Source organism: Passer montanus, unplaced genomic scaffold (assembly GCF_014805655.1).
Source record: "Passer montanus isolate IOZ18808 unplaced genomic scaffold, ASM1480565v1 scaffold49, whole genome shotgun sequence".
Classification (NCBI taxonomy): Eukaryota; Metazoa; Chordata; class Aves; order Passeriformes; family Passeridae; genus Passer; species Passer montanus.
In genome coordinates this window covers 4755701-4775956 of record NW_024369818.1, presented here as the reverse complement: position 1 = coordinate 4775956, position 20256 = coordinate 4755701, and the positions used below count along the sequence as shown (strand labels likewise).

General features: G+C 44.2%; 2 protein-coding genes and 1 long non-coding RNA gene across 3 annotated transcripts in view; all 3 read left to right on the top strand.

The window, feature by feature from the left end:
• Nucleotides 1-6209, top strand: part of SH3BGRL (SH3 domain binding glutamate rich protein like) — a 29312-nt gene extending 23103 nt beyond the window's left edge. The window contains exons 3-4 of the mRNA XM_039722491.1: nucleotides 1143-1223; nucleotides 4144-6209. Of these exons, the coding sequence (XP_039578425.1) occupies nucleotides 1143-1223; nucleotides 4144-4176 (114 nt within the window). The 3' untranslated portion in view covers nucleotides 4177-6209. The remainder of the gene's footprint in view (nucleotides 1-1142; nucleotides 1224-4143) is intronic.
• A 2696-nt stretch (nucleotides 6210-8905) lies between these two features.
• Nucleotides 8906-13350, top strand: LOC120508670 (TLR adapter interacting with SLC15A4 on the lysosome-like). Its single transcript, XM_039722489.1, has 4 exons — nucleotides 8906-9011; nucleotides 10065-10296; nucleotides 11523-11648; nucleotides 11844-13350. The coding sequence occupies exon 4, from the start codon at nucleotides 11889-11891 to the stop codon at nucleotides 12810-12812; it is 924 nt and encodes a 307-aa protein (XP_039578423.1). The 5' UTR covers nucleotides 8906-9011; nucleotides 10065-10296; nucleotides 11523-11648; nucleotides 11844-11888; the 3' UTR covers nucleotides 12813-13350.
• Nucleotides 13351-16177: 2827 nt separating this feature from the next.
• LOC120508673 lies at nucleotides 16178-18679 on the top strand. The gene is made up of 3 exons (XR_005629040.1): nucleotides 16178-16205; nucleotides 16514-16647; nucleotides 18437-18679. It is a non-coding gene; the product is annotated as an uncharacterized LOC120508673 (long non-coding RNA).
• Nucleotides 18680-20256: the final 1577 nt, after the last annotated feature.

Sequence of the window (20256 nt, the reverse complement as noted above, 5' to 3'; positions counted from 1 at the left end):
TCCCTTTGTTATCAAGCAGCCCCAGTCCTGTCAACAGAAGGGCTTCAGGGAGGATTTACCGTAATCACACACGTTTTTATCAAACCAGCACACAAATGCTGCGTAGGCAAATGGAGCAATAATTTGATATCCCTGAAGTCCAGGCAGCTGGAATCTTCTGGTCCCTGTACTTTGTTCTGTTCTAGCTGCACAGCCTCTCCTTAGAGCTGCCCCCTCAGCTGCTCTTCCTTAGGCTTTTGTCTCCCAGACACTCAGGAATCCAGAGCAGCTTGCCCTAAACAGCTCTCCCTGACTCCAGCCTGAGACCGAGCTGCTGCCTGCCTTGGGCTCCCCAGCCAGGACTCCTGCATCCCAACATTGCCCAGGAAAGCTGGAGGAGGCTGGTCAAGTTACAGTCAGTTAAAAATGGAGAGCAGGAAAGTCATTGGACTGATCCCTGCTGAGTTCAGAAGTTGGAGTGAGAGAATTGTGTGGTAACTTGGACAACAATGAGCTTGCACAAAACTTCTCGGTTCCTTTAGTTGGGGTTTGGCAGCTGGTATTTATTTTTCTTCATTTATTTATTACCTTAATTTTCCTGGGAAGTGGCTGTGTAGTGCACTGTGAGCAAACAGTGCCACCCCACTGCCTTCACTTGCACAGACTAATCCTTAGTGGGAAATGTGATGGGAAAGGTGCACCCTCAGTGTAAAAGTTCCAGTTGAACTTCTGACAGATTTAAGAGCTGGAGTCACAGTTGCACAATTGCCATCCCTATGAGGAATCAGCAATGACATCTGGGAACATCAGGGTTTCTGATGACAAGGTCCAGGCTCAGCTTTCTCCTTTTGGGGGAATGTCCACACCAGACCAGTGACAACACCTGCCTTGTGTGGAATCTGTCCCTTTGGGAGAGGCTGGAGCAGCTCACAGGAACATCTTGCTGGGACACAGTGAATTCCCAGCTTGTCCCTTTCCAGCCTGACCAGTTTGTGTGCTGTTAGTGCTAATGCCACGTACCTGAGCTGCTGCTGGATTTTGTATTCGGCCACAGGAAGGAGTTTGCTTGGTGTGGGTTGGGTGACACCCTGAACTGAGTTGAGATTATTTCTGACAGTTCATTCCTCTGTCCTTTATTCCCTCTCCCTCCTGCCACGGTGAAGGACTACGATGCTTTCTTCGAGGCGCGGGAGAACAACGCCGTGTACGCGTTCCTGGGCTTGACTGCACCCCCGGGGTCAAAGGTGGGTGAGCAGCTCCTCACAGGCACCCTGTGCCTTTCACCTCCTCCTCTGCTCAGAACAGCATGTGGTACATGTGCTGTCATTGCCCCTGTCAGTCTCCCTGGGAGATACCCACTCTCTAGAGGCTCTCAGGCTTCAGTTTCAAAAGAGTAATTAATATTTGCACTGAAGAATGCATAAGAAATGTAGATGAAAAAAAATATCCCAAAATCAAAGAAGGTTTTCAATTCAGTAAAAAAAAATTAATTCATGTGGAATTTTGATGATATTTTTCTACTAGAAAATCCCTTGAAACCAGAGCCACTGTTTCTGAAATAACATGGTCTTGCTTCAGAGTAATTTTTTCCTCTGGCTTGTTATCCAAAGCTTATTTTCCTTTGCCAATTATGAACTAGGCTACTGCTTTGTGGATGCAGTGGGCTGGAATTCTCCTTTTGATTTTGATAGGATAAGACAAGGCTGCTTTATACGTTTCACTTGACAACAGCAGGATCCTCCAGGTCACTTCTAGCTTTCCTGTTCCAGTGGATAAACACGCCGCTCCCTTTCAGCTTTACTCATGTACGAGTCGAAGGTCGTGCTGTGCACATCACTAAGAGACCTAATTTTAAAGGTGGATGCTGACCCACGAGCAGTGAGCACTGCAGGTTGTGGGGCAGACTGAAGCAGTTTTGGGAGCCAGATTTCCAGCAGTAGCTCCACTGGGAATGGTGTGATGAGGAAAAAACTGCCTCGTGCAGAGCTGCCCAGAGCAGAGGTTGGGATGTGCACCCCAGCGTTACCCACTGCTGGCATCGCTCCAGCTGCACACAGCGCCACAGTCCTGGTGAAGTTCCTTGGAACATCTGCACTTCACTGCTCAGCAGAGTGTGCAGGATGGAGCCAAGGAGCCAGGCAGCAATCCTGAGACTGTGGGATGCAGGGAAGCTCGTGCCTTTCCCCTGGGAAGTGCAGTGCTACCAGGGAGCAGCTGCTGCCATAACAAATCAGGTCACCTGTCTCAGTAACATTGGGAACATCTCTGGTTCCCAGACCTGCTGGCTGGCAGGAGCAGCCAGCATGGCTGTCAGGAGCTCTGCTTCTGTCCTAAGGGATGCTCCAGTTCTGTCCTCACCTAAGGAAAAGGTGAATTCTAAACAGAAGGGATAGAACACAGCTGTACCCTGCTGAATTTCCATGTGTTGGGCTGATGATGGTAAATAATCTTTGCAGCAGCGACCTTGTACCCCCTGCACCCTGCTCTGGGGCTGACTTTGGGAATCCCTCCCACAATTAGGATGTCCAGTCAAGTCAGTTGCAGGCTGCTGAGGAGGGTACACAGATTTGTAGGTGCTGAAATTGATGTTTCCAGCATAGCTGTGTGCAGCTTGGTTATAATGCTGTAGGGGATGACATGGCAAGTGCAGAAAATGCAGGAGGCTGGGAGCAGCCTTGGCAGGAAACCTCCATTCGATGCCATCAGGAGAGATTTGGGAAGTTATTTGACTCTCAACACAAAGACTTGATATTAATGCTAAACAGGACTGGCTCAGAAGTGAGCATGGTAAATTCAAGTAACTATTCTCTGAGCCCTGGTGGTTTGGTTTGTGCTTTGGATCTACAAACTCTGGAAAAGGCTGGTCTTTAGTTTTTCTTAAACATCTCTACTTCAAGCAATATGGGTGGATTTTAAAGGGAGAGGGTTTTGTGAGTTAAAAGCTATGCTTAATTATTTATTTATTATGGATTTAAGGACTGAAAGGATGCTCAGTGAGGGGCCTTGAGGGAGAAATAAGGAAAAGTATGAAAGAGGGACAGTGTCAAGCCTGGAAAACTGAGCCTCTCCCAGATAACTTGGAGGCCTACGCCCAAAGAAATGGAGTTTGACCTCCAAGAAAAATAGGTTAGCAGGTTACTTGTACCAGCCTTCCTGGGCATGAGGGAAATACCAGGAGTTCTCTCCAGCTTTCCAGTGCCTGTTCTGAAGAAATGTACTTTGTATTGAAAAAAATACCAACCAGTGAGGTGTCACCACTGCAGTGCCCTGGGCTGGTTAAGGGAGCTGTTACAAAGCGAAGAACCTTCTCTTTCTTACCATTCAAAGAACCACTTGTCTTGTAGAGAATATCAAACACACTGTTTTTTTCCAGGCTTTGTAGCTCTTTTTGATCTTCCTTTCGTTGCTCACCTGCCTTTTGTGCTGTGGATGGCCGTGCACGGTGACATCCGAGCCCTGGTGACATCCCAGGCCTGCTCTGTGACCCGTGACAGGCCAGAGAGCAGAGCACGGGCCAGGAGCACGGCAGCTCCCAGCCAGGCTCTTCCCACGCCCGAGTTCAAAGGCAGCATGAGGGCAGTTAGCCAGGACAACCAGAGTGAGCCACCACGTCCAAGATGTGGAGATATGTGTGGGACTTCCTGCCCTGCAGGCTGGGGTCACCCACTGTGTCTCCTCCTAAAAAATCATACAGACTTCTTGGAAATTCCCCTCTTAGTCCTTTCTTCTCATGTGTTTTGTTTGTTTAGCAGTGCTGGGTCATGGTAACAATGATATTGAATCTTATCTTGAGTATTTCTGTGCAGTCACAAAAGCAAATGGCTCCAACACATCTTGGCAGATGTTGAACTTTGTCCTTTCAAGTGAGCCAGGCTGTCCCCACTGAGGTGCTGCACTGAGGGCACTGGGAATTCATTTCTCATTCATCTCCTTGTAGGTCACAGTGCTGCTAGCAGGTAATTAAATTAATCTGCAGTCAAAAGTACACTCGGAGAAACCGAAAGAAAATTTCTTTTGCATTTCTTCTCTTGTCATTCTGTTCCCATTTGTGATCACCTTACAAAGGCTGAAAGAAGATTGAAAAATGCAGGTTATTGTTTTACAGTGTTCCTTTGGAAACATACTGAGAAATTACTAACTTGTAATTCTTCTTTGCTGTTTCAGGAAGCTGAAGCACTGGCCAAGCAGCAAGCGTGAATTTCAACTGCCTTAAATGTCTGTAAAGGGAATTTCCACAGCTTTTTATAAAATAGTCCAACTGTCTCTGCTTCAAGAAACGTAGATGTGATTTCTAACATTTGATTGGTGCTTGCAGCATTCACTGTCCATAACACAAATTGAACACAGGATGGAAATGGGAATTTCAGGGTAGGGAGCGGGCGTGGGTTCTATGGAATCCGAAGCAATCAGACATGAATGAGTTACATTTAGTTTAAACTGTCCTGGCAATTCATCCATTTCGTGTAAACTTAAAGAAACTATTTTAGTACTAAAAATGCAGATGGGTTTTGCCTATTTAAACTATGGAAAACAGCATCTAAAACCTCATCAGATACTAATTTTTAGTGCCTGAGTTGCCTCAAAAATGTTACTGAGTTACACAGTAAATTCTCAGTGTCTTTCCTGGTTTCAGATGAATTCGTAGGTGGTACTGTGTAGTTTAACCTTTGTAGTCACTTTGGGAAGTTGTGTTTGTCTTCTGTAGAATGGATATTTAAGGTTTGTATTGTTACACAGTTGTACAGGTGATCAAACCCCCAACAGAGCCCATGTACTTCTCATTTAAGTGATCTGTGTGGGCTCTTTGGACAAAAAGGGCACTGGACACAGGTCCCTCACAGCTGCCTAAGCACGAGCAATGACACCTCTGGGGCAAGATTCAATGTTGCAAACAAGCCAAAAGAGCCAGAAATGGCCTTTCCTTACCTGTGTAAGGGTGAAAGCCTTTAATGTATTTCTCTACAAAAATACCAGTTCACACTGCTTAGAGCATTAAACATCTCACTGCATGTTCAAGTAGCCATTAGGTTCATATAGTATTTTTTCAAATGAGGAAATAAATGTTTGAATAGCAAAAGTTATTGTAATTAAGCAAAACTTCTTTTTTTATGGTTTAAAAACTTAATTTCCATTCTTATTGCCATATCATAAAGCTATTACAGGAATTGCAAATCTCTCAGTGTCTTGTGTGGGTGAATTTACCACGTGCAATATTAACCTGTGTGTTCTCCCAGTGCTCATGAGGGAGCCTGGAATTCCTGGCCATGTTGTAATTCCTGATTTATCATTTCGGGAGCCTGGGAAGCAGTTGGAAGCTTGTGCTTACAAAAGCAGCACAGCATCACAAGGCAGAGGGATGGATGGATGCTGCCTTACCTTAAAGATTAACACACACACAACTGTGCTTTTTTATTAACGCCTTTTTTTGGGAATTAGTGCAGTTCTGTGAAATTTAAAATCTTTTGGGGATGGAAGTTTGGTTATGTTTTAAATCCAGCATCAGATTTTTGTTGTTCACTATGATTTCATCTTTCTGAATGAGGTTGCTTTTCTTTCTTAATATTGGCTGAATCTTTCTCTGTGTCTAGATTCCTGCTCAAGTTTTTGGGAACTGTGGAATACTAAGTGAAGTGTGGTGAGGAAAGTGGGATTTGACACACAAGTCTGTACCCACACCAGTTTGCTGTGCTTCCTGTGCAAGTCTGGTGAATCACAGCCATTATTTCGGAGAAGCTGTAATTAAAAGTAGCTGCCAAATTCTGTCAGTTCAGTGACCCAAAACATTCTGAAACGAGGTCAATCCCTGTCTCAACGGTCAAGAAAATTGCCAAGTTTAAGAAAGCAAAGTCACTGCCCTCGTCTGTGCCCCCCTTGCCATATGGGAGCATTCAAACTGTATCAGCATTCCTAAGGCAGCTCTGGTGAGCCAGGCTGAATTATTCCTTTGTCCGGGGAACAAGGCACCAACACAAACTGAAAATACCCAAAATCTCTTTGTTGTGTGTGTAAAACTTGAGTTTTTTGATGCAGATCTCTTGCATGACTTTAGGAGTGCCAGGAATCTGTTACCTCTGTGCTGGTTTTCTGTTTCCATGGGTGCAAGAACTGAATTTGTTCTTTTCTTTCTTATTTTTTTCCTATGTAGAAAGCAGGCATTGAGGATTTAACCTGTATGTTAACCATTCCTGTATCATTCCAATAAAGTTGGTTTAGAACACTTTCTCACTCCATGAGTTGTTTGCATGTTTTGTTCACAGTTGGACATTTGAAGCTGAAAGAAGTGAAACTTTCAGATGAAAATACTGCTTTTAAAAGTTCAGGATTTCTACAAGGTGAACATCAGGGATCTGCTGCTGCAGGTGAAGTCTGCTGGCTTGGATCCCTCACCTGCTGCAGCTAATGGGATTTAATTACAAAATGGGTTTAATTTAGGATACACCTACCCAAAACAGCGTGTCAAGGTTTGGGGTATTTCCCTCGTTGTCCTGCTGTCCCACTCCTTCCCCGGGGCAGGGACAGGTCGGAAGTGGCTGGGACACAGCAGCTGCTCCCACACTCAGAGCTCACCCAGCCCTGCCCTGCTCGTTTACAAACTGTAATTAATTAGCTTTGTGCTGCTCCCAGCAGGGAGCTGTGCTGTTTCATATTTGTGTTGCCACAGGGCAGTGCAGGATAAATTTTAAACCAAAACTTCCCTCACACCTTCCCTGTTTGCCAGGTGGATCAGCAGGTTCCTCCTTCCTGCTTCACGTGCTGAAGTTCTGCACCACCTGCAAGATCTGCAGTAACAAAATCACATTCTCTGCCTCTGACCTGCCCAAACTCCAGACTTCAGTTCACATCCTCTGGAGGCAATGAATAACCTGATCTTTTTCAGAGTGGTTGGTAATTTGTACAGGATCAGCTTCTGTGTGAGCAGCTAAAGCATAGCCAAGCACCAGCAGGCCCAGGGACTCCTGCCTGTCCCTCACACCTGTCCTGTGGGGTTTTACAGCTGATCCACAGGATGGGAAAAGGGCCAGGAATGCCATTTCGAGTTGTAATGAATCCCATTTACTCCCCTGTGTATCCACCTGTGCCACTCAGAGAAATCGCTGCTTTCCTTCTTATTAAAAATCCTACAATCCCAGTTGTTATTCATTAATGGAAAGTTCAATGAAAACAGTTTCCCAAAATCTTTAAAAACCAAGCTCCACATGTGCGTGCAATGTGTGACAAGTTCCCTACAGCAGATTGCTCAGATCCCAACCCCACGGCGCCAATAAATCATTCCCAAATCGTTGCCATTCACTGAGTTTCCTGCAGAAATGCTCTGTGACTTGCCCATATTCTGGGATCTTGGTAGAATGTTTTAGACTGAAAAGTTCATTATGACAGTTCTGAATTTGATTATGAAAAATTTTGTGCTGCACTGGTAAACTTGCAGAAATGAAAAAGAATTTTAAAAGTTTAGGTGATGAAGTAGAAATTGCTGGATTACTACAGATAAGACAATATTGAGTACTGAGTATGCAAAATACATATATTTAGTGGAAAACACATATATTTAGTACAAAATATATGTGTTGCATTCATGAAGTGTCAGACTTGGCCATGCATATCTTGTAACATGAATATACAGTAATTCATTATGTATATAATTTTATATATATTTATACATATTTATATACATACACAATATAGTAATATATAATTCTTATATGCTGTAATTCCTTGTAGCAATTCCTTAAGTGTTGGTTTATTGAAGACATCATCAGGAACTTGGCCATCTCTTCATTTTAATTTGCTCACTATTTTAAAATCCTTACTAAAAGGAAACCAGCACATCATTAATCCAATGTCAGCAGCACTATAATTCCCATGTGCCCTCAGTTCTTTCCGGATCCCTTTCTCAGCGCGCAGAGAAGGTTATTTTGGTTTACAGGAACAGAAATTGATCAAATTCACGTTTTCTAAACAAGAGCGGCCCAAATCCCGCCTGCCCCGCTGTGAGGGGCCGCAATGGCGCCCGGGCCCGCAGCGCCGCCGCCGCGCGCCGTTGCTGCGGCAACCAGCTGCCACTCAGCGGCCGAGGCCGGCCCGTCCTCCCTTCCTATTGGGTGGTACAGCTGTCAGTCATAACTAAGCCCCGCCCATATCCTACTTAAGCCGCGCCGTCTGAGGGTGCGGCGTCCTTGTGTGTGAGGGGTTCCTCCGACGTGAGGATTGGGTTGGAGTGAAATTCCCTTTGGATTTGGAAATAGAGTCCCCCGCAGCTGTGCTTAGGAGGAAAACCCCAACATAAAACCTTTCAAACCATCAATATCTACGTCATGTTTATGTACATGCAAAGTACACTGCCTGTGCTGTAAGAATGCACTTTGTTACATGCAGCCATAGTTCATGTTAATATCATTCAGTGTGGTAGCATTTATTTTGTCCACATACGAATGATACTATATGAGTAATTTTTTATTCTTTTTCAATACACATTCAGCTCTTAATCCTGACATCCTTGCCTTGCTGTTTATTCTAACTGCAATCTGCTCAGCTTCTGAACTAACTTTGCTTCTATCTCATTCTGACTTTATTTTTGTAAATAAACGGGAATTTCTTTTTGGTGGGATCTAACTGAGAGAATACATTGATTTCCTTGCATATTGATGCATTTACCAGCTGAATCCCAGGCTGGTTTGGGTTGGAAGGGATGGTAAAGCTCATCTCATTCCTCCCCCACCACGGGCAGGGACGCGTTCCGTAGATCAGGTTGCTGGGTATGAAATGGAAATTGATTTGCTTTTGATCACTCCACACAAATTACCTGACTTGATTTCTTCCTCTCTCTCTCTCTGTTACTTTTGTGTCTTGTTGAAACAGCTGCACAAAAATTCCAGCTGCAGCTGGCACTGATTGCAAGCTTGGAGAGCTTTAAAACTACTTGGAATTTGATCCACGCTGGTTCCTGCCCCCACAGGCTGTGGGCAGTGACTCTGCTGGAGTCCCAGCCACACCTTCTGTGCAGAAATTGCTCATGTAACATGATTAAAAATCAGGTAATTTTGAGCAGGTTTTAAATATTAAATGAGTTTTATGTAATTTTGGTGGTAGTAAAAATAGCTTTCATTTTGCCTCCATGAAAACCTGAAGTTTTTCATGAAATACAGGAGAAAAGGAGGGAAGAGAGATAATTTTACAGACTTCATTGAACCTCTATGGCCAGAATTACTCCAAACCTGATTTCTAAGGCACAACATGATTTCCTACTGGCAGGGGGCAGGGTTAGATTGGATATTGGAAATAAATTTTCCCTGTGAGGGTTGGGAGGCACAGGGTGCCCAGGGAAGCTGTGGCTGCCCCTGGATCCCTGGAAGTGTCCCAGGCCAGGCTGGACAGGGCTGGGAGCAGCCTGGGATGGTGGAAGGTGTCCCTGCCCATGGCATGGATGATAATTTGTGTCTTGCTCCTGTCATTAAACAGTGTCTTTTTAGACTCTTTCATCTTGTACTTAGGTGAGATTCAGCTTCTGCTTCATTGGGGGTTTTTACATTCTGAGAAAAAGGAAATTTAGAAAAGTCACCAACAGAAAACTCTTCAGGCTGTGTGTGGGCTGGATCCTGCGCTGAGGGGAGGGCTCAGTGCAGGACCTGGGCTTCAGCTTGGAGAGGACACCTAAAACCACCATGGGAGCACCTGGGACGTGCCAGAGGTTAATATTTTAACCCCTAAAGAGTGGGTTTGGTCAACGAGCAACACGATTGTGCAGAGCTGTCCCTTGGCTGCTGCCTTCAGGTTGGCACATTGTCCTGTCTGCACGTCACAGACACAGGGTGTTTCATCAAAATCCGGGTGAAAGGAAGTTGCCAACTTCCTCCCCATCAGTGGCCCATCACCAGACTCTAAATTTAGCTGCGTGTTTCCAAAGGGGAAGTGGTGCAAGTCCACGGGTCAGCTGAGCCCCTGCCAGTGGAAGCGTGGCTGGAATTCGGTTCCGATTTCGCTCTGCCCGGCTCAGCCCTGACCCTCTGCTCCTCCCCAGTGTCCCACTCTGGCTGTCAGCAGCTCCTCAGCATCACACCGTGGTCAGAAACATCTCAATTCATTTTCAGACATCCTCTTTTAGACGTCGCCCTCTCTTTGTGTTCAAAAACCGCGCCCTCTCCCAGCGGGATCACTTCTGTTTTACCAGTCAGAAATGCTGGGGAGTTGCATCATGAGTGCGTCAGGCTTTTCTGCACAGACAGCAGTGTGGGAAGGCTGTGGAACCATCTGCCCCCTCCCAGCAGCTCCACAGGACAGCTCTGGGCTCGGGGAAATCCACTTGGGACCCGACTGGGCTTGGTGAGTTGGGCTTTTTGTGCCTTTTTCTTTTCCTTGTGCTTTGTTCCAGAACACAGGAACCACTTATTTTATTTGGAGGAGACCAGTTTTTTTTCCAAGATTACCATGTTTTAGCTCTTCATGAGCACTTTCAAAGCAATAAACCAAAATTTATCAGCAGGTAAAGAGCTGGGTACCCTGAGGTCCAACAGACCAGGGTAAGGATCTGGTTACCCATGTCCTACAAGGCACAGAGCATTCCAAATTCCATGGTTCTTTAGCAAGATTTAGGCTGCCAATTCTTCTTTCTTTGGAAATTGGTTTCTCAAGTCCCTTAAGTGCTTTGGAAGGTGTTGCCCTGCTTTTTGCATATGTAAATGACTCTGTACATAATCAGGTCTGCTGCCTTTCCTGCCTGCTTTGGACTGAAATTCCAGTGTTCCTTTCAGCTTCTGTGTCACAAAAATAAAGAACCCAGCAAAAATTAAAAAACCCAAACAGTTGTGCTGTGCCAGTGTGTAAATTCTGGGGGAAAGGTGAAAATTTCCATGTCACAAATAACGGAAGTTTTAGAATATCTCCTGGAAGGAGCACTGGGGTTGAAAAGTGAACCAGTGTAGTGAGGAGTTTCAAATATACCAGGGTGTAGTGGCACAGTGAAAAGTGTTGAGCCACAAGGAGACTTTGGGTCTGTGGATACTTAGTTATGCAGAGATTTACAGGATATTTGAAGAACTGAATGATTTTCTTATGTTTATGTTTCCCATTCTTCCATAAGAGCAGGGGTTCAGGTCAGACTCTTAATGTGAAGATTCCCATTGATTTCAAGAGTAGGTAAATTGGAAAGGAATGATAAGGAATCATTAAGTGTAGTAAATTAAGACACTTATCTTTTCACTATTATTCCTATTGGGGAAGGCAAATTATTTCTATCTTTTAAGTTCATCATTAAGAGGGACCTTTTAAGTTCATCATTAAGTTCATCATTAAGTTCATCTAAACACATTTGATCTGCATTTTGAATACAGTTTTATTCTATGTGCAGAACTCTCAGTTCCTTTTGAAGCTCCTTGGCAGCTCATGGGAGTGCTCAAGTCAGAAATGCCTCTAAATATGAATATATTCTTTATTTCCTTTCTATGTCACCTCTTTAGCTCTTGGAAATGGTTGTCTTGTAATGGAAAACATTGATTAATTACTGATGGTATTGATACAGACAAGTAAAATGATTTTGCGGATTTTTACAGCTTATAAAGCACAATCTGCCTCAAGTAGCCACGATGAGGAAGAGACCTGGGAGCAGAAGGGATGTTACAGATGAAGCAGCTGATTGAAGCCCTTCCTGTATCTTCAGAATGATTTTTGTGGACATGGTAAAGAGGAAAAGCATGCAGTTTAATGTTTGCTAAAAATAAATGTTTGAGAGGGAAAGAAACATCACTGTCTTTGTGAGACATGCACTGTTCATTAGTAATAACAACAATAATAACAGTAATAATAATATAATTATTCTGGAATAGTTGTTGAATAATAGTTGCTGTTGTATTGTGCCTGTGTCTCTGTCCCAGGGCTCCATGGAACTCTGGTGATCCCTGCTGCTCACACTTGTCACCATGCTGGCAGAAGGCATCCTAATGAGGCTCATCTATAGAGAAAGCTGTCATCAAGATAAGCCTCGCAAATCTCCTGCATCCCAAAAGGCTAAAGAGGGACTCTGGAGACAGAAACTTGTAGACATCCCAAAAATTAAAGGCTTTGCTGAGGGATGTGAGAAGCGGGAGGAGCTCTCTGCCAGAAGCAGCAAAGTGGAAGCCGGGAGCAGCCCTGGATGGGGATGCACAGAAAAGGAGCCTGGGAAGGATCAGGAAATGCTGCTTAAAGGAACTGCATCCCCAGCTGTACATATCCCCAAGAGAGGAGGGAGCCCAGATGAAGTGGATTTGTACAGATCCTGGCCATGCAACAGCATTTACCAGAACTACCCTGACCTGCAGATCGGGGGGGACCGTGTGGGGGGCCACACGTGTGACTCGGGCTGTGTGCTGGACCACGTGTGTGATGAGCTCCCCGACGGCCCCGTCCTGCTCTCCATAGACATTCCCCTGGGTCAGTCCCCTCTCTGTGAGCATCCCAAAAAGCCCAGTGGGATGTCCCTGCCTGGAGATGAAGCTGGAGAAAGGAGCCTCCTGCTCAGTGAGGAGCCCCTGTCCAGCTCCACGCTCAACAAGTACATGGAAGCCAAAGTGGCAGAGCTCTACAAACAGTTTTTTGAAGAAAGCCTGGCCAGGTGTGGTTCCATAACAAACCTCCTGACCTGCAGCTGGATAAGGAACAGCCTGGACCAGATAAGTGTTCAGATCTCCCAGGAGCAGAACATAGAAACCTCCAAAGCCAGAGGAGCCCTCCTGCACTCGCTGGCTTTGTTCAGCTCCCGCAATGCTCCCAACAGGAACAGCTCCGAGTTCAGCACCCCAAACCTCCAAATCTCCAACACAGGGGTTGCAAAATGGAGCTGCAGGAGGGAATTCACATCCTGACTGAGCTGCTCAGCTCAGGAGAGGGGTGGGATTCAGGTATGAATGGTTCACTCCAAGGATTAGGTTGGGAAATGGAAACATTTGTACACTACACTTGTTCTGATTAATATTTTAAGTCTTAAACCCCTTTGGTAGCAGGGCAAGTAAAGGTCACTGTTTTCTGTTTTCTAATGGAGAATTTTAAATTAATTTCTCTCCAAAATACTGGTTAATCATGTCTCTATAACACATATAGAATCATAGAACTGTTGAAGTTGGAAATGACCACTAAGATCAAGTCCAGCCATCAACCCAGCACCACTAAATCATGTCCTCAGGTGCCACATCCACACATAAAAGCATTAATTTTCTGCAAAAGTAGCAAGCAAAGATGACTGCAGCATTCCTGAAAAAAAGTGCAAGATTCCTGCATCTTCATTTGGAAATTTAAATGCAGATTTTCATATGGAAATACTGCTGTTTAGCACTCAAACACATTTTCTCCCTTTGCTCTTGCTTCTCAGCAAATATTTCAGCTGGAAATTATTCATTATGTCACCACTGTGAAATGATAGATGAATTGGACTGTTACCTGCTCTGCAGAAGTTTTTTTTCTAATAAAGTTTTTTGTTGGTGTTTTTGCTTGTGGTTGGGGTTTTTTTGTTTGTTTGTTTTAATCTTTATTTCTTGGGCATTTCTTAAAATCATCTGTGACCTCTAAGAAGATATCAGCAGGACAGAGGAGGAGCTGCTCCTGAGGGAAAAATGATCTGAGCGGGCAATGAAAAGACTTCTCTCTCTTTATTAAAATGACAGGGAAAGATAATCCCTGATAAGGAAATAAATTAATAAAATCATACTCATGCACATTCAAGACATAACTGGATGTAAATTCTGGCTGACCTTGGCGCAAGGAGTATAAGCAATACAGAATCTTATCCTTGCTTTCTAGGAGCATGAGAGGAAAAGGATGATTTGCTTCCCTATGCATTGCCCTAATTCCATGTGTGTCTCATTAATCTCCTTCTCAGCATTCAAAATCAGGCCAGGAGTCCTTTGGAAGAGGCCAAATGACTTCATTAAATTCCAGAGGAGTGCAGGGTGGGCAGAGCTCTCCAGATTTCCTTGATGGAGGTGCAGAGAACAATTTAACTGAGGCTGAGAGGAGAAATATTCCAGAGGGCAGCAGCAGCCAAAGGCTTTGCAATTATCCCAAGCAAGAAATGCTCTGTGCCATTTGTGCCGCCGTGCCCCAGCCCTTGCTTCCCCCTGGGATCTATTTATGGTTCAAGCCAAAGTCTGGAAAGAAGTTAATGGCACGAGGTTCTTCCTCAGGCAATGAGGAAGTCGGAGGTTAAACCCGAGCTCCAGACCCGGTGGTTTTCTGTCCTTCCCAGCGCTGAGGAATGCGTTGGAGGAGCCCCTCTCTGCTCTGCTGCTCACCCCAGCCCAGGGAGTAAAGCCAAGGGATCAGCAGCAGCTGCTGCAGTGGCACAATCCCTGATGGATCCATCCCCGGGGCACAAATGGAGAAAAACACATAAATAATGGGAGTCTGGCAAAACCTGAGGTTACTGGGAAGTTGTGTTCATCCCATCCCTTCTTAGGACTGGTTTCAGAGCTTGTTTTTAAATTAATGTTATTAAATATGTGGATAATTTTAGCTGGAATGAAAATAAAACCACATAACGGCAGTGTTTTGAGGAAAATAGGTAATTTAGACCACCCCAATTACAGCACAAACGGACGTGCAGGTAAATGCATATTGTTAATGTAAAGCACATTGTATTTTGTGTAGCTTTCCCCGTGGAAAAATATTGTCCATGTTCTTCCCTCCCCAGCATTTGTTAAACTGGTTTAACCCACAATTTAAGTAACTTCTCAAAATTAATTTCTCTCTGTAGGAAGAAAGATGTTGCTGCAGAATACATTTTAGGGGCAAAATCTGTTAATTTCTAAAAAGATCAGACAAATACATTTATTAGTAACTTAAATACTATTTTAACTAATTTTTTTTAATTGACTTGTTGTAATCCATGACCTGCTTTGGATTTATTTATATTTAGAAGATGCTAAGTTCCATTATGGCTTTGAGTAAAACTCCATCAGCTGCACTGGAGCTGTGCCCGTTTTCACTAGGAGGAAAAATGCCTGAGTGAACTCAAATTCCTTGGGGAAAATCCCTGGAAAGGTGCTTTTCCAGCCTGCTGAAGGGCAGCAGCTGGATTCCATTACAAAGGAAAGCAGTGCCATATTTTACAGGGCAGACATCCATGGCCAGATTCTGCCTGGAGGTGATTTTTATCCACAGGCCAGGAAATCTGAGGTTGGAGGAGAAATGCTGGCAGGGAGTTTTTACCTTCGTATCCAGCTCTCATTCTGTGTTCCCACAGAGGAATATTTAGCAGGTCCTGGGACCCAGCCCCTGTAGAAAGCTGGACTCTTTAGTTAAATTTCCCCAATTAATCCTGTAGTCAGGATGTTCCCCAGCCTGCCTCAGTTGTGTGAATTAAGCCCCTCTGGAAGGTGAGTTCATCAGCCTGGAGGATAATTAGGATTTTTACACATTAACAGTTTTTTCTGAGATTTATTAAATAGTGAAATGGTGATATCTAGTGGTGGTTTCCTTTAGTACCTTCCAGGTCAGGATTTCCAGAGCTTTACAACCATTTTGCAATGAAATCTCAAAGTCTGTTTTTGGAGGCAGGATTATTTCCAATAAAAAGGATGTCCAGGTGTGCAGAACAACAACTTCCATCAATTAATGTTCTATTCCAGTTAAAATCAAGAAGGACTTAAAACCTGCAAGGCCAAACCCCTTCCCTTTGGAACTAAAAATTCTGACTGACAGAAAAATCTCAAACACTAAATATTTGTATTTTTCATTCATCTCTCTTTTAATCAGGAAAAAGCTGTTAAACAAATGAAACTAAATCTGAGTGGCTTATTTTTTCACCCAAAATGTAAAATATTAATCTACTTTTAGTGGGCTGAAATCTAGTTTTTAGCAGAGCAGAGTGTTCTTTCTTGCTCTCCACTAGTTTATACACGGCATGGCAAAACTGATTTTTTTCTCTCTGTTTTGTTCCTGTTTTAAATACAGATTTCAGAAATCCAGATATTTGATTGTAATTACCCTAATTTTCTTTTTCTTTACCAGGACATCCTCACCACTTAATCTTTGCCTGATTTTCCTTTGAGTTCATTTATTTGTGATAATCCCATAAACCTGTTGGGAATATAAATCACTTGTGAGTGTCAGTGGTTGTTTGGTAAATGAGTGCCCAGGTGCTAATGAACCTTCCACTCCCACATCCACCATCCTGGCTCCCTCCTGGGGGGAAATAAAAGGGTTTAGTGTGGAGCTGTGAATACCAGAAGGTTGAAGACTTTCCCTTTTCTATCCTGTTCCATGTAGGGGTTGTGGATATTCCCCTTCACTTGTGAGCTGTGCTCTTGGGAAGATGAAAAATCTGGAGGAATATTTGATATACTGGAGCAGAGTGGGGGGAGAGTTGTGTGTGGAGCTGAATTATTGAAACTTTTTGGGCATTCTGCATGATCTGTGTCCATCGAGGCTGTGTTTTCCTCAGGATCTTTGTTTGGGGCTCTTTTTGGAGGAGAAAATTTGTTGCTGTTTTTACAGCCTTTTAAACTGCAGTGCCTTGGGGACAATGTGGCATCTCACCACTTTTCCTGGGGCTTTTCTTTTCTTTGGTGAGTGAGGAGCTGAGGAGCTTCCCCTGGAGAAGGAAAACTGCATGACCCTGAGGAGCTGGGACTAAACCAGCCCCAGCAGAAGAGCTGGGACTTGCAGGGGGTTTCTGTGTCCCACCACTGCTGCTCCTCCTTCAGGGTAAGCAGGAACAGCATCTTTCCTAAATGTGGCTCTGGCTGGGTAAAGCTGAAATGTGGGCTCTGGGATCTGTGGAACTGGATGATTTTTGAGGTCCCTTCCAACCCAAACCAGTCTGTTATTCCATGATTTTTTTATCTTTTCTCTCTCTCCCCAAGCTGGTGCAGGAAGGGTTTTCCTGCCTCTCACTCCTGTGTTGGGGCTTTGCTTTCCTGGGCTCTGGTTTGCTATTTAGGGATCCTTGATCCTCCTCAAAAAGTTTCTCATTTTGTGCAATAATACAATTTCCTAATCTGCTGTGTTGCTGTTTTTTTGCTCTCAGTCCCCATCCGTAGTGATTACACACTTCTGCTTTCCATTGCCAAATTTCTAAGACCCATGAACCATTTATTCCCTTTCTCTGTAGCTTGACTGTACAAAGATATTTCAATAATTAATTACCAATCTGAGAGGTAACAAAAGTTAACAAAGATGAGTGAGAAAGCACCCAGTCCTGCTGTCACTTTTTTTTTTTAAGCTGTATTTGTTCTTAGTCTCAAATGAGTGAGATTTATGAACGTAGTGGAATAAGGAACAGAACTGCAAATTAATTTCTTAAAAATCTTGCCTTGAAGTTTTAAACTACCAAATTTTGTTCCTCTTTCCTGGTAGTTGAATTATAAAAAATTCTTTCCTGGAATAGAAAGCAAAAACCTTCACGTTGCCCGTGTTAAATTTATACAAATCAGAGTGTGAAATGCTGTGTGTGGATATTGGTGCTGGTGTTTGCACAGCTCCCTTTCCCTTTGCTGCCCAGCTCTGCTCCAGCTCAGCCACCAAGCAGCAAGGACAGGTCACTGATCACAGGCAAATGGCTTGGGGACAGTTTTATTGAATATTTTTATATAACTAAAACATCCTTGGAAACAGCCACCTGCTTATGTTTATTCCACTAAGAGAAACAAAAGGCTGCGTCCAGCAGGTAAAAAACTTCAGGGAAAGCGTGGATTTCTCCTGACCATGTGTGGGACCAGGGCGTGGTGTCCTGGGGGCAGCCAATAAATGAGAACTGATCTCCACCCTGAGGTGAAATCCATGAATTAAATATCCCAGACCTCATTAGTAAGGAGGCAGAATGTGCTCACACCTCTGCTGAGGTATATTCTTTTAACTTGTTCCTTATCAATATTCCTTTACTGATATGTAATGTGACTTTATTTGAATGTAACTTTATTTGAATCCTCCTTAAACCCGGATTTTGGACTGGAATCACTGATTTTATATGGAACCTCAGCCTGCCTGGGCTCTGGGTGCCCATGAGGCTCCCCACTGCCTGCAGCCCCAAGTTACCTCTGTGTCCCCGTGGCTTGTGATGTGCTGACAGACCCCACGTGGTGCCTCGGGGTTTTCCAGGGTTTCCTATTCCTGCTGCCCCAATAGCTGTGGGTGGGATCCTTCCCAGAAGGGGAAGTGGGATGAGTGGTTTAGGGTAAGCTGGGAAAAAAAAAAAAAGTTTACTTCTAAAAAGGGCCAAAAAACCAACCAAACAAAAAAAGGTGGTAACACTAAAACATCTCCTGGGGGCTCCCAAATATCTGTCCCACAGGTCAGCGTAGAACAATGTAGGGTTTCCCTAGGGAAAGGCAAAGCTCCCTCAGGGATAATCCACCGTGGTGCTTGTGGGGCTGCCCACGGTCAGGAGGTGGGTGTTCCCTGGGGAAAAACATGCAGAAATGTCGTGTTTTTATTGCAAGAGGCTGAAGTTTGGTCACTGATATCACATTCCACAGTAACTCTGTTTTTCTCCCAGTCTTCCTCGTCCCACCAGGAGCAAGGTGCCCATCAGCACAATTGTGGGGATCAAAATCCAGCCTGGAGACTGCAAAATGTAGGGAAGAGCATTACATTAGGGAAAAAATAAAAGCCTGTCCATAAGCATCGGATCAATTGGTGCTCACATGAAAAAGTGGATCAATAATATCAATAGCCATTACCAGAGGAGCAGCATGAATTCTGTTATCATAGAACTTTGGAAAAACGTTTTGTCTTTGGCTTTTGGCTTATTTGTAGGTAATATATAATGAACCTGGTAGTCTTAGAGGTCTTTTCCAGCCTTAATGATTTTATAAGGCAGCTTTCTTTGAAAAATGGAGCATATTTTAAAATTATCCTCCCTGTTGACCTTCCTCAAATTTTGTCCCAGCTCTGTTGGGTTTTTTCCTGGTTCCATTATTAAATAAATATAGATTCTACACACAAAACCAGTTTCCAGGAAGCTGTTGAACTCCCCACTGCAAGGCTTTTTCCCCCTCCAAGATGCAAACATTTTGATTTTGGCTTAAGGAAAATGTAGGTGAGCATTAACTTTTTGCCTTTTTTTGGTGAGAATATCAAAAGACAAAATGGATCATTTGGGGATGGAGGGGAATGGGAGCTTGGCAGAACTCCTTTTCCATGCTGCCAAATGGAACAAGTCCTCAAACCCTTCACTTTAACACCCAATATTTCAACGGAAAGAGGAAAATATGATGGCTTGGGATGTGAGCCCAGGCTCAGAGCTGCTTCCATTGCTCTTCCTTTGGCTAAATAGTTCCTTAATTACTTCTTAATTGCTGTCAAGAGCACTGTTCTGCCTTCTTCAGAGTAATGAGTGATTTCTTGTTAGACATTAGGAAGAAATTCCTCCCTGTGAGGGTGGTGTGGCCCTGGCACAGGTTTTCCAGTGAAGCTGTGGCTGCCCTGGAAGTGTCCAAGGGATGGAGCTTGGAGCACCCTGGGGTCGTGGGGGGTGTCCCAAGGATGGGGGATTGGGATGAGATGAGCTTTAGGGTCCCTTCCAACCCAAAGCATTGTCTGATTCTGTGAAATCCAAGTGGACCCTGCTAAAGCAGAGAGAAGTCACTCCTCGAGGGTGTCCCTGCATCCCTCCTGCCTCCCAAACTGTATCCTTGTGCTTTACAAAGGGGTGAGGAGCAGGGACTCATGTGGTGCTGAGGCCCAGGATCCGTGTCCTGGGTCCCCACAGCTCAGAAGTGGGTCACCAGCCTGTCACTGGCACTCCGTTTTGGTGTCACTGAGGCAGCTGAAGGGAGCAAAGAGGCCATCGATCTGTCTGGCAACAGCCCCGGGCCCTGGATTTTAATTACCAGTGTTCTTTGGGCTAAATTTGTGCCTCTTGAAGCATCATCACCCTAAATGAAGCTTCACAATGGAGGATTTTGACCCAATAATTTTTTTTTCTCCACAGTTTTATTAAAATCTGTTAAACACTGTTGCAACTACCTTCATTTTTCCATTTTTCAACTATTCAGTTTTTGATGCTGTTTTCAAGAGAGTTGAAGAGAACTTTTCCTGTTAATCTTTTTTATAGGAAGCTTTAAGCAATTGTAGAGCCTCATTTGTCTCACAGAGGTGCCTGCCATTCCTGCAGCTCTGTATTTAGCCCAACAAACCGGGTGATTTGCTTGTTTCACCAAATGGAAACTGATTTCCAGTAATGTTTGTGTTGTGTTCTCCATGTGGGCACGGCAGAAATCCAGGGAAGCCCCCTGTGTGACAGAGCTGTTTTGGGATGAGTTTTTTTATGGGACCTGTTCTGTCAAGTCTGTCTGTTCTAACAGCAGTGAAGAT

What these genes read in the sequence shown, in the direction of transcription:
- LOC120508670 (XM_039722489.1), top strand. Translation starts at nt 11,889, where the DNA reads ATGCTGGCAGAAGGCATCCTAATGAGGCTCATCTATAGAGAAAGCTGT.